Below are 11,960 nucleotides of genomic sequence, written 5' to 3'. Positions count from 1 at the left end.
CCTCCAGCCTCAGAGATGGGTCCAGCAAAGCCATTTAATACCTAATACAAGACGGGGCAGATTTCCCACGGTGAATCCCTCGACAGACGTCCCTCAGGGGCCTCCAGCACGTAGCTACGAGCCCACCACTGACTCCCTTCTCTACTTGACGGTGACGGTAAAACTCGCCGAGTGCAATAGGATGGGAGGACGGTGGAGCACAGGGGCCAGGACGCTGGCACCGCCACTCAGCAGTGGCCTGGGGGAATGCTTGGATGGCGGTAGTCAGCCTAGGTGTCTGCCTCGGGACTGCCAGTGGTATGGCTAGGAGTGCCGTCTGGTCGTGAGACAGGAGCCAGCTGGAGGTGGTTTAGAGCAGGTCCAAGGTGGGGGGGTTGCCATATTTTTGGAGTGCTGTGTGGGGCAGGAAGGGGGCAAGTATGTGTTTGGGGGCACAGAAGAGGTGTATGAGGATAGATAGATAGATAGATAGATAGATAGATAGATAGAGGGGGTGGATGGGGATAGATAGATACGGGGGGTGGATGAGGATAGATAGATAGATAAATAGATAGACAGATAGATAGATAGACAGATAGAGGGGGTGGATGGGGATAGATAGATACGGGGGGTGGATGGGGATAGATAGATAGATAGATAGATAGATAGATAGATAGATAGATAGATAGATAGATAGATAGAGGGGGTGGATGGGGATAGATAGATACGGGGGGTGGATGAGGATAGATAGATAGATAAATAGATAGATAAATAGATAGATAGATAGATGGGGTGGATGGGAATAGATGGATCCATCGATAGCCAGCCCATCGTATCTTGGTCAACGGTATTGTCAGCTCTAAGCCGTTTGTTCTCATTCAGCCTTTGTCTATGAGATTAAAGAGACCCCGGATCTCAAAAATCTCCTCTCTGTCTGGATACTGATAGACCAGGATCAGGTCATCATAGGTCTGACCTGGGGTGGGGGTGGATGGATTCTGGGCTAGGTGGGCCCAGGGGTTTCATCTTATGTGATCAGGGACAGTCCCACTTTATCCTCCACTTGATGTTCTTCCTCTCCATTCCTCAGGAGTTAATTATCTCTGCAGCATGTCGGTCAATGTCAAACTCATCCTGATTGAAATCCTGAATGAGCTGAGTGGGGAACAATTCCAAACATTCAAATGGCGTCTGGTGAATGGAGTTGATGACAAGAAAATAAGCTATTGCAATTTGGAATTAGCCAACCGGGAAAAGACCATCGACGAGATACTGAGCCACTTCGGAAGCTCTGATGCCCTGGAAAAGGCCAGGGAGATCCTGGATGCCGTACCTAGGAAAGATCTCGCTGGCAAGCTCATGAAGAAAGTCAAAGACACACTGCGTGAAATCCTGGAAGAGCTGAGTGAGGAAAACTTCAATAAATTCAAATCGTGTCTGGTGAATGGAGATGATGACAAGAAAATAAACCGTCTGTCTTTGGAAGGAGCCAACCGGGAAAAGACCATGGAGATGGTGGATCACTTCGGAAGCTTTGATGCCCTGGAAACAGCCGAGAAGGTCCTGGAAGATATGAAGGTCGCTGGCAAGCTCATGACGAAAGTGCCAGGTAAAGGGAATGGAGCAGCGGGAGGAGCAGAACAAAGCAGGAATCTTGTTAGCAAGAGATTTCGAGAGCCCAGTGGATACGCACCTTTGGGGCCTCCACAGCACTTCCTTCCCCACCCCAGATCTGTCCTAATGTCCCAGGCCAGACCCAAACCCAGAAGCCACCTGACAGCTGGGGGCACAAGTTGGCCACATATGTATGGTCATCGGGGATGCTTTGACTTCAGGCTGAGCCACGGGCACCTGGTCAAGGTGACTAAAATGTTCAGTGACCTCGTAAACGCCTGCCAGCTGTTCCCAACCCTTATTTCTGTCTGTAGCTGCCACCCCCAAAGGCGTGGGCCTAACGCCTGCTCTCCCTCGCCTTCATGGGCTCTGCTGGATGAACCATCCCTGCGTGACCAGCACAGCAAGCCCTTGGGTTCATCTTTGGGATGCTCGTTGCGAAAATGATTTTAAGACTATTTATTTATTTATTCAAAGTAGCAAAACAAGCTCAGGAGAGGAAAAAGGAGACGCTAAAGGAGCCCACAGAGGAGACGCTAAAGGAACCCACAGAGGAGACGCTAAAGGAGACCACAGAGATGGAGTGCATGGTAGAAATGTAAAACAGGGTGTGGTTCAGGAGGGTTGATCATGGTAGGAACAACAGAAGGGGGAGCTGTTACTTCAAAAATGCTTCCTCTTCTAGCGTTAGGAGCAGCCGGACTAGGACGTTTGTGTGGTAAATTTTGAGATGTGTGACCTTCCCTTTGATTTGCAATGAGGCCTCTCTCTCTCTCTGTTTCTCTCTCTCTGTTCCTCTCTCTTACTATCTCTCTCTGTTTCTCTCTCTCTGTGTTTCTATTGTGTTTACAAGGTGACCGCTCTGCTCAGGTCTGAGGCCCTTGCTCGGGAACGCCATATGCCACATGCTTCGAAAACTGCAGTCGAGGCGTCTCCACTGAGGTGAGCTGTGACTTAAGGGGTATTATAAGAAAGGCCGGACCAGGTGTCCGTCTCATCCAGTCTCGGACCATTCCAGTGGCCACTCTTAGAGGAAAGTAAAGTCTCCCCCTTTCCCTCACCTTAAATTAAACCAGGGCAGCTGCCTTGAAGCCAAAATAAGTGTCCACATGATTTCTTTAAGCTAGTGCAAGTTTTAGCACTCTCTGTGTGGCTCCCTCCCGACTGCATCTTTGTCTCTTCAGCGTCACTCTTGCTTCCAGGCCATCTTCTAAGCATCCCACATCTCTACTAAGTTGCCTCTTTTTTCTTCCAGTCCCTTCTTAACACCCACTTCTTTCCCGACACCCCTCTCCCATAGTGGCGGCATCCCCCACCTGCTGGTGTTTGGTCGGTAACACTGCCTGGTTTTGTCTCATCATCAGCTCCTTGTGGCTAGATCCTTGTCTTGTGTCTCTACCTCGCTGGGTACATTTGTGGGGCATTGTAAACATTAAATCCTTGACAGAAGCTGAGTGTTGGGTTAAAGTTACAGCAGGACCAAGGTCTTGGCAATCAGGATAATCCGTGGAGAAATGAAAGCAGCACGGGTGCGTCGGGATCGCAAAGGCATCAGGTCAGACGTATTCCTCTTTGGGCCCAGTTCTATTTTTGGCCTTTGCAACATCCCCTGGATGACTATGCCTCCTGTCTGTCTGAAAGCTGCTGCCCATTAATCTCCTCAGGTGAAATATGGCATGAAGGGCTCCACGGTCTGTGTGTTATGAACCTTTCCAGGAAATGGACACACTTACAGAGCCCTCGTTTTTGCCTGCCAGAAACCCAGCTTGGTTTATATTCAAATCCTCACAAATCTGAGGCCTGGGCTTCCCTCCAGGGCCAGATCTAGTCACCAGCAAACCAAGAACGTGCTTAGGGCCGCACATTTAAAGGGGCGGCATTCCGGCTTTTTTTTTTTTTTTGCTTCAGCAGTTGCGCTCTTGGAGCGTGGGGTGGCGAAAAACCTAGAGCCGCCCCTGCTCCCTCCCCCTCCCCTTATTACCTGCATAAAAACATAGAGTGCTCAGGTGCCAAGATAGTCCCTGGAATCACAGTTAAAGCTGCAGCCCCCCACCTAAGCTGAAACGCCCCCCTGGGCTGGAGCACACTCATTGCAGCAGGTCTTTCAGAGAAGGAGGTGAGGGAGCAAGATTTGGCAGAGACTAGGGCCTTGTTTACACACAAAATGTGTGTAACCTTCTGCCGGTGAGAGTTGGCAGCAACAGGGGCCAGGTTCAGTATCTAGGGGGTCCGTTTAACACGATGCAAAACCGGATTGAGCCCCCACCCAGTGATCTGGGACAATTATATCCCACCCCCGGCCACCCGTAAGAGGCGATCCTTCCCTTCTCACAAGCACAGAGTCTGAGTTTAGCAAAATCCTTTTAATACAGAAGGGAAACAATGCGGCATTATGTTGAGGGATTCATAACACAAACCATGAGCAAAAGACCCACCCCCAAGTAAGTTTGGCAGTATCCTTTCCCCCTCAGAGTCTTAAGTCTAGCAACCCAACGGTCACCGCACCCACAGTTTCGGACTTTGGTCAGTGCAGCCCCCCGAGTTCAGAAGTTCCTCTGCAGAGTTTACCTCCCAGCCTGAGTGGAAGCAGGAAAATATGAGGGGTATCTTCCCTGCTCCGGTTGACTGCTGATTGCCACGCCTTTCCGCGGGATTCTGCTGCCATCTTCACTTTCAGCTGCATCTCTCTGCTAGCCATCCTGCTGTCCACTACACCAGCTGCTCTGCTAGCCACTCCGCCCGCCACGCCTCTCCGCTCCGCCAGCTGCCCTGCTATCCGCTCCACCCACCGCGCCTCTCCACTCCGCATTCAGGGCACGCACAAGGGACCCACACTACCAAATTAACACAACACCAACACCAACACCAACACCAACACCAACACCAACACCACACAACACAACACAACACAACACAACACAACACAACACAACACAACACAACACAACATCCCCACCCCCTCCACCTCCACTTCCACTGGTGGGGGAGGCTAGAACCCATGTCCCTGGCCTAGTTAGTGCTACTTAGTTGAGGGTGAGTCCCTCCACCATAAAATGCCAAGTACAGTTCTACTGTCCTTGAGTCACACAACCAGGATAACAACCCTTTACTACTCCTACCCCAATAACAAAGAGACTGGGGGTCCCACAGCAGCCAAAGTGACCATTTGGGAGGCAAGCAGTCCCTCATGCTAGGCAGCGTGGGTGAGCCCATGCAAACGACATCAACCCCTGAAGTCCTTTTCCACAACTCACCACCAGATGTCAGGGGAGAGCCCATTCTGACTCTGCTTCCATCTACACCGATTTAGGATTTATTGTGTCGCACAAAACCAAACACTCTGAGACTGGTTTACAATGACCCGAGGGCTGTTTTACACACGGTTTTTGTGCTGCTGTAATTCTATGAATTTAGAAACAGAGAGAGTTCCTAGAGCTCGGGGTCAGCACACCTAGCGTGGATACAGTTATAACAGTCAATGTGCTTGGGTCGGTACTACCTGCTCCAGTACGCTTTGGGGCAACTCTGGCTTGCCATTGGCCTGCTGGGTGATCAGCTGCCCCACTCTGTGCCTCAGTTTCCCATCTGTGCAAGGGCAGGGGATGAGCCTGACGTGCTTTCTAAATCGCATTGAGATCTCCTGGCGAGAAGCTCTAGAGAAGAGTTCGGGGTTATTACTGCATGTGTCGAGCAGACCTTGAAACAGCTGTGACCATGTAACACCTGGACAGGTGCTGTTAAAAAGGACAATTGGAAAGTCCTCTTTGAACGCGTTCCAGCGCAGAAAGTTGTATTTTATGTCAGTAAAGTCATGACAGACACCAAAGATCTCAGTTTCTTTTCCTCTCTGTCCTCTTTCTCCCCAGAATGACCAATAACTTCTCAAAAGTGAAGGGCGCTTTTGTCCGACAGCTCCTTACTACTAACCTCGAGATACTGCGAAAAGATCAATTTGAAAACTTCAGAGATGTGCTGTGCGAGACACCCGTGAAGGACCTTGTCCGTGCAGGAGATGAATTTCTTGACGAACCCAACACATTCCAGAGGGACGCCAGCCTAGAAACCCTTGTCGAGGATTTGATAGGCAAATTTGGCCGGACTTACGCACTGACGGCAGCTGCGACAGTGATGGAAAAAATAGGGAGAAGGGACCTTGCTAAAGAACTCCAGGGAGAAGAAGAAGGTAAATGCAACCAAGGAGAACAGGAGGGAAGAGAGGGGTGTTGGATTTGCAAAGCAGCTATCTGCTGCTCTGCAAATCAGCAGTGATAGCAAACAGATCCAGGGGACAAATGTGGCTTAAGGTTTCCCACTCTTGAAACCCAAAGCAGATCTGAGATGCAGAAGGATCGTGTCCAAGGGTTTTTATACATTTCCAGCAGCCTTTTGGCCTGAGAAAACAATCGGCTTAACTCCTCCCAAACATCCTGGCAATTAGCACAGGGTAATTTATCCGTTAAACGGTTCAGGTACAGGTTACCACAACCTTCAAAGAGACATAGAGACAATCAGGGCCACCTAGAGGATTCAGTGTCTTCAGTGGCAGGGGGCACCCGCTGCCAAATTACTGCTGAAGACCTGGCACTTTGGCGGATGGTCCCGAGGCAGAAGGACCCCCCCACCACAGGTCTTCGGGGCACTTCGGCGGAGGGTCCCGAGGCAGAAGGACCCCCCCACTGCAGGTCTATGGGGCACTTTGGCGGTGGATCCTGAGGCGGAAGGACCCCCCCAGTCCTGAATTGCTGCTGAAGACTTGGAGCAGAAGATGTTCCAGGGGCCCTAGCCCAGCAACAGTTTTCCGGGGCCCCTGGAGTGAGTGAAGGACCCCGTTCCAGGGGCCCTGAAAAACTCTCGTGGGGGCCTGGGGAAAATTGCCCCCCCAGTTCCCCGGGCGGCCCTGGAAACAATAATACTATTTCACTCAAGTGTCTTCCTAAATGTTAATATTCCTTTTTTGATCTTTGAATAAAAGCCACAGCGATAGACAAGACTTGTTTGCTTACATCTCAAGACCTGAGCAAACATCTCCCCTTCTCTCTCTCACAATGCCGGCTGCATTTCAAAGCTCTGTTCATTTACAGACCTTCCTAACCAATCTCTAAAGTTGGGCCCTGGGTCCGGTCAGTCTGGGAGTTAATTAATGCTTTCTGGCCCTGTCACCTTCCAATGAGATATTATCTAACACTCATAACGTCACAAGGACGCCCGCTGCTCACCTCCCCCGGGCTGTGCTCAGACACAAAAGAAAACGTACCAGCGCTGCGACCCTGGGGCCAAAAGGGCTAACACCATCCTGGGCAGTAGAAGGGGAATCACGAGGAGGAGCTTGTCTACATTGTGATGGTGTCGACAAAACTCTCCTGCTGACAAAGCTAATGCTGCTCACGGGGCTGGAAACACTTCCAAAAGTGCTGCCAAAATCCCGACCGAGAGCATCCGCACCCGCTGACTTTTAGCGACAAGGCTGTGTCGGCACCACAGCCTTGCTGCTAAAAGCTGTGTAGTGTAGACAGGCCCTTTAAATGGAGAAGTTATTTTCCATCTGGATTTGGCCCGGGTGTGGCTGCTGCTGGGATCCCGTGTCCTGTTCTGGTGGCCACTGTTCAAGGAGGACATTGATCGATTGTGGGAGCGGGGAAGGGGGGCAGAGAAGAGCCATGAGGATGATTAAACGGTTAGAAACCGGCCGGAGAGCGAGAGACGCCTGCAGCTCCAGCTGTTGAGCTGAACAAAGAGACCAAGAAATGAGACCCAGGTCCCTTCCTGCTTCGTGTCAGAGCCGTGACAACTGAGCAGCCATCTGCGGTGCGGTCTCATTAAAATCTTCTTATTTATTGCAGCCCTGCACGTGACCGAATATCTGAGAAGAAAACCAAAAGGTGAAGTAGACCCAGAGGACAGGTAGGGGAAGGTGTAACACTTATAGGTGCTGGAGCTGTAGGAGGAATATTCTCAGCGCTAGTAGCAGCCCCCAGAGCCCCGCTGGCTTTTCCAGTTCCAGTCGCAGTAACAGCAGGCATAGCAATAGTGTGGGGAATAAAATGCCTTCTCAGCTGCCAGGGAAGCTGCTTAGGTAAGTGATCCCGCCCCGGAGTTCACCCTGCTTTTGGCCAGCAACGCCCAGCAGATCTCGGAGCCGCTCACTGGGGGGAAGGGTTAGAACTGGGGCTGCCGATGTGCCCTGGCTTTTTTTCCCATCACAAATCACAGAGCAGCCGTGGTAAATGTAGTCAAAGCAAAAGGAGCTCGAGCGATCGGGGAGGGGGTCAGAGAAGAGCCAAGGGGATGATTCAAGGGTCAGAAACCCTGCCTGAGAGGGAGGGACTCCCGGAGCTCCAGCGACTGGGTTTGACACAGAGAAGGTTTCAAGGCTGACTTGATCCCAGGCTGGAAGGACCAAGGTGGGGAGCAAATATTTCATAAGGGGCCCATCAGACCACCACTGGGAGGTCGAGCCTGATCCAATGGCTGTAAGTTGAAGCCAGACCAATTCAGCCTGAGAATAAGAGGTCAGTTTCTAACGACGAGAGTCATTGGGACAGTTTACTGAGGGGCTCAGTGAATTCTCCATCGCTGGCCATTTTTCAAACCAGCTGGGACGTTTTTCTAACCGATCTCCTCTAGGAATTGTTCTGGGGCCTTCTCCGGCCTATGTGGTGCAGGAGGTGGGTCTAGGTGGTCACAAGGGTCCCCTCTGGCCTTGGCTTCTAGGAATAAATGTCCCGGGTGTGACGTCACCATCTGCTCTTTGACCCGAGCCCCGTGACTTGCACTAAATTCACCAGGACGGGTCTGTGATCTGTGATAAAAAAGTGCTGTGACAAATGAAATTCAACGATATCTCATTAAAATCATTAGCGAGTGTCTTTCTCCTCCTCCCCCACTGCTGCCTCCTCCATGCAGCCCCTGCTGAGGGTGGTAAGCACCCCCTCACTCACATTCGAAAAGTCTCAGACAAACAGAAATGTCCTGGCGTCTGTGACATTTTTAGCCCTGCGGTAAACCTGCTGCCCTAATTATTCCACTTTCTGAAAAACAGAACAACCATATTACCACACTCCACCCCAGAACCAGCTGCATCTCAGTGCTGGGTGAGCCATCTCTGTGTGGCATTATGTGCGGCTGCGCAGACCCCGACCGAGATCGGGGACCCTGTCGTGCCGGACGCTGCCCAGACCCCAACTGAGATCAGGGCCCTCATCGTGCCAGGCGCTGCTCAGACACTCATTATTTTAACTGAAATGAAAGCTTTTTCAACTAAACAAACTGAATGTAAAAAACTGCACTGCAAATACGTTTTGCCCACCACAGGACAGGAGAACCATCCAGAAGGAACTGAAAACTGTTTATTTCCATTCAAAAGTTTTCACGCAGCATCTTCTTTGCGGGCACCAATTTAGTCCCGACGGTAACTGGAGACTTTGTGTTTCTCTGGACGCAGGTTCCTTTTGTGGATTTCTCTAAGATTTTCCCTTCACTTCATCCTGCCCACGGCTTTCTTCGAAGGCATCCCGGCGTTGGAAAGACACAGCAGCAAGGGCTGATCCGAGCCCTTTAGCGAATTAGATAAAACAGTGATTGCTTCTGTGATGTTGCACTCTACCTGATTTTATGAAAATGTGCTAATGAGGGCGAATCTATTGTAACTGGAACATGCTTCATGCAAAAGGTCTCTTGTAAGGTATCATTACAAAGCTTATAATGTCCTGAGTGGGGTCAGCCTATTTGTATGCATGTATCACTCGTGTATTTGAAACTAGAAATATGAAATATAACGCTGAGGGGCTATTGTAATTATGCAAACTGGGGGCCATTAATGGTGGTTTGGAATCTTGATGGCTCCCACTAACCAGGCCAACTGACTGTGGACGGCTCTGTTTGCTTGCAGGCCTTCCTGTGAGTCAGGCTGGGAGGGATCATGGCTTGGGGTCTTACAGGACATGTGATCATGTCAACTGAACTGGAATCCATCTTTAACCTGGTGCTTTTCCAATGTGGGGGGGGACCCAGAGAGAGACAAAGGATTCCTGCCTTGTGCAAAAGGTATATAAGTGGGTGGAACAGAACAGAGGAGTCTGCAGTCATGAGAAATTCCCTAGCTACCGTCTGAGCTGGAACACGGGCTGTACCGGGGAGAGGATTGAGCCCAGACTAGGAAGGCGTCCAGGCTGTGATAGAAGCTTATTGAAACATCTGAGGGTGAAGTTTTAGCTGTATTCAGTTTTCTTACTGTATTAGCTTTAGACTTGCATGTTTTATTTTATTTTGCTTCATAATTCACTTTGTTCTGTCTGCTAGTACTTGGAACCATCTAAATCCTACTTTCTGTATTTAATAAAATCACTTTTTACTTACTTATTAACCCAGAGTATGTGTTAATACCTGCGGGGGGGGGGGGGGCAAACAGCTGTGCATATTTCCCTATCAGTGTTATAGAGCGTGAACAATTTATGAAAATGTATTTATTTGGGGTTTGGACCCCATTGGGAACTGAGTATCTGGGTACTAGAGACAAGAGCACTTCTTAAGCTGTTCTCAGTTAAACCGGCAGCTTTTGGGGGCCGTGGTTCAGACCTGGGTCTGTGGTTGTAGCAGGCTAGTGTGTCTGGCACAACCAGGCAGGGCACTGAAGTCCCAAGCTGGCAGGGAAACGGACTCAGAGATAGTCTCAGCTCATCGGGTGGCAGCCCCAAAGGTGGGTTCTGTGATCCAACCCGTCACACCTTCCCACGCCTGCCTGTGAGCAATTCATACTAGCGTTACGGTTGCACCTTCTTGCGTTGTGCCTGGCTGCCCTGGTGTCAGAAAACCACCAAAGACGGCTGGAATTTTTACAAGAAAAAAAAAGGTTGGTCAAATGAAACACCCTTTTTATATGAAAAATTGCAGCACACCCTTGTTGGCTTCCAAAGCTTATATATGTCTACAAAGATCCTTTGTTTTTGAAGTAAGAAAGTTTTAAGTGACTTGGGTTTGGGTTTTTTTCCGAATTTTGAACGACAATTTCAAAAGAATATGAGGCTGTAGTTACACTGACCCAACCAGTTCATCAGCACAGGGTCTCTCCCTTCAAACACAGCAGCATGGCTGATAACAATTGCATTGACCTGTCTTATTAGAGAGACAACGTGGGGCAGATGATGTCTTTTGTTGGACCAACTTCTGTTGGTGAGAGAGAGAAGCTTTCGCGTTTACACAGAGCTAGATAGATAAATATGGGGTATATGGATGGGTGAGTAGGCGTTTATAGGATAGATAGATAGATAGATAGATAGATAGATAGATAGATAGATAGATAGATAGATGCAGGTGTGTGGGGAGGGACAGGTGGATGGAGGAATGCAGAGATGGGTGGAGAAGTGGGGGCATGGATGGGTGCATATGGAGATGCTGGGGGGATGCTGGTAGCAATGGATGGTTGGGTGGATGGATGGGTATGTACCGGGACGGAGGTGTGTGCATGGAGGGGGAATATGGGGCTGGATAAGATAATGATGCTGGCAGCTGATTTAAGGCTCAGGACAGTTATTTCCTGCCCAGGGAACAGCTCCACACCTGCCAGCTCCAGGGCCTTTCCCCAGATGAGACAGCCCCAGGGGGACAGATGGGGTTCACGGCACTCATGGGGTCAGGTGTGTGTGTGCTTGTTCTCCATCTGCCCCACTTGAGAGGTGGCTGCATCTCAGCGCCGGGCAAGCCATCCCCATGTAGTGTTGTGTGTGGCTGTTCCCAGCTGCCCTGGCCCAGAGGTGGCTGCATCTCAGCGCTGGGTGACCCATCCCCATGCAGTGTTATGTGTGGCTGTTCCCAGCTGCCTGGACCAGAGGTGGCTGCATCTCAGCGCTGGGTGACCCATCCCCATGCACCATTATGTGTGGCTGTTCCCCGCTGCCCTGCCCCACAAGTGGCTGCATTTCAAAGTCAGGCCATTGATGAATGCTGTGGGTTATCAAAAGACTGAACAAAGTCATTAGTTGAGGCTGAGGAATCTACTTTAATAGGAAAAGAAGCTGAAATCAACTGGAAAATCAACCCAGACTGCCGTGAGGAGAGGGCACCCTCTGCGCTCCCATGCTGCACCCACCTGAAAACCTCCCACCAGTTCTACCCCTCCCCATATCTGTGTGAGGGGGCTAGATTGTCCTCACTACCCTGACAGAGCAGAACCAGGGAGAGAACTCAGGAGTCCTGGCTCCAGCCCCCCCTCCTCTAACCCACTACACCCCACTCCCCTTCCAGAGTCAGAAGAGTACCCAGGAGCCCTGGCTCCCAGCCCCCCTGCTCTAACCACTAGACCCCACTCCCCTCCCATAATCCCAGTTCCCAGCCTTCTTCTCCCCCTACCCTCCTCCCACTCTAGCCCACTA

General features: G+C 50.5%; 1 protein-coding gene across 2 annotated transcripts; it reads left to right on the top strand.

Annotated features, from left to right (window-relative positions):
* Positions 1-9,947, top strand: LOC127036422 (uncharacterized). 2 transcript variants are annotated; one of them, XR_007770094.1, is made up of 7 exons: positions 1-157; positions 1,070-1,588; positions 2,071-2,183; positions 2,447-2,535; positions 5,460-5,776; positions 7,434-7,666; positions 9,035-9,124. XR_007770094.1 is itself a non-coding variant. In XM_050927334.1 (7 exons), exons 2-7 carry the CDS (start codon positions 1,090-1,092, stop codon positions 9,135-9,137), a joined length of 1,182 nt encoding a protein of 393 aa, XP_050783291.1. In that variant the 5' UTR covers positions 1-157; positions 1,070-1,089; the 3' UTR covers positions 9,138-9,947. The 2 variants fall into 2 exon arrangements, 1 of the variants encoding a protein (XP_050783291.1); XM_050927334.1 differs by having other exon boundaries at positions 7,434-7,494; positions 9,035-9,947.
* The last annotated feature ends 2,013 nt before the right edge of the window (positions 9,948-11,960 follow it).

The sequence above is a fragment of the Gopherus flavomarginatus genome, chromosome 18 (genome assembly GCF_025201925.1).
Source record: "Gopherus flavomarginatus isolate rGopFla2 chromosome 18, rGopFla2.mat.asm, whole genome shotgun sequence".
Classification (NCBI taxonomy): domain Eukaryota; kingdom Metazoa; phylum Chordata; order Testudines; family Testudinidae; genus Gopherus; species Gopherus flavomarginatus.
This window is presented reverse-complemented; position numbering and strand designations above follow the sequence as displayed.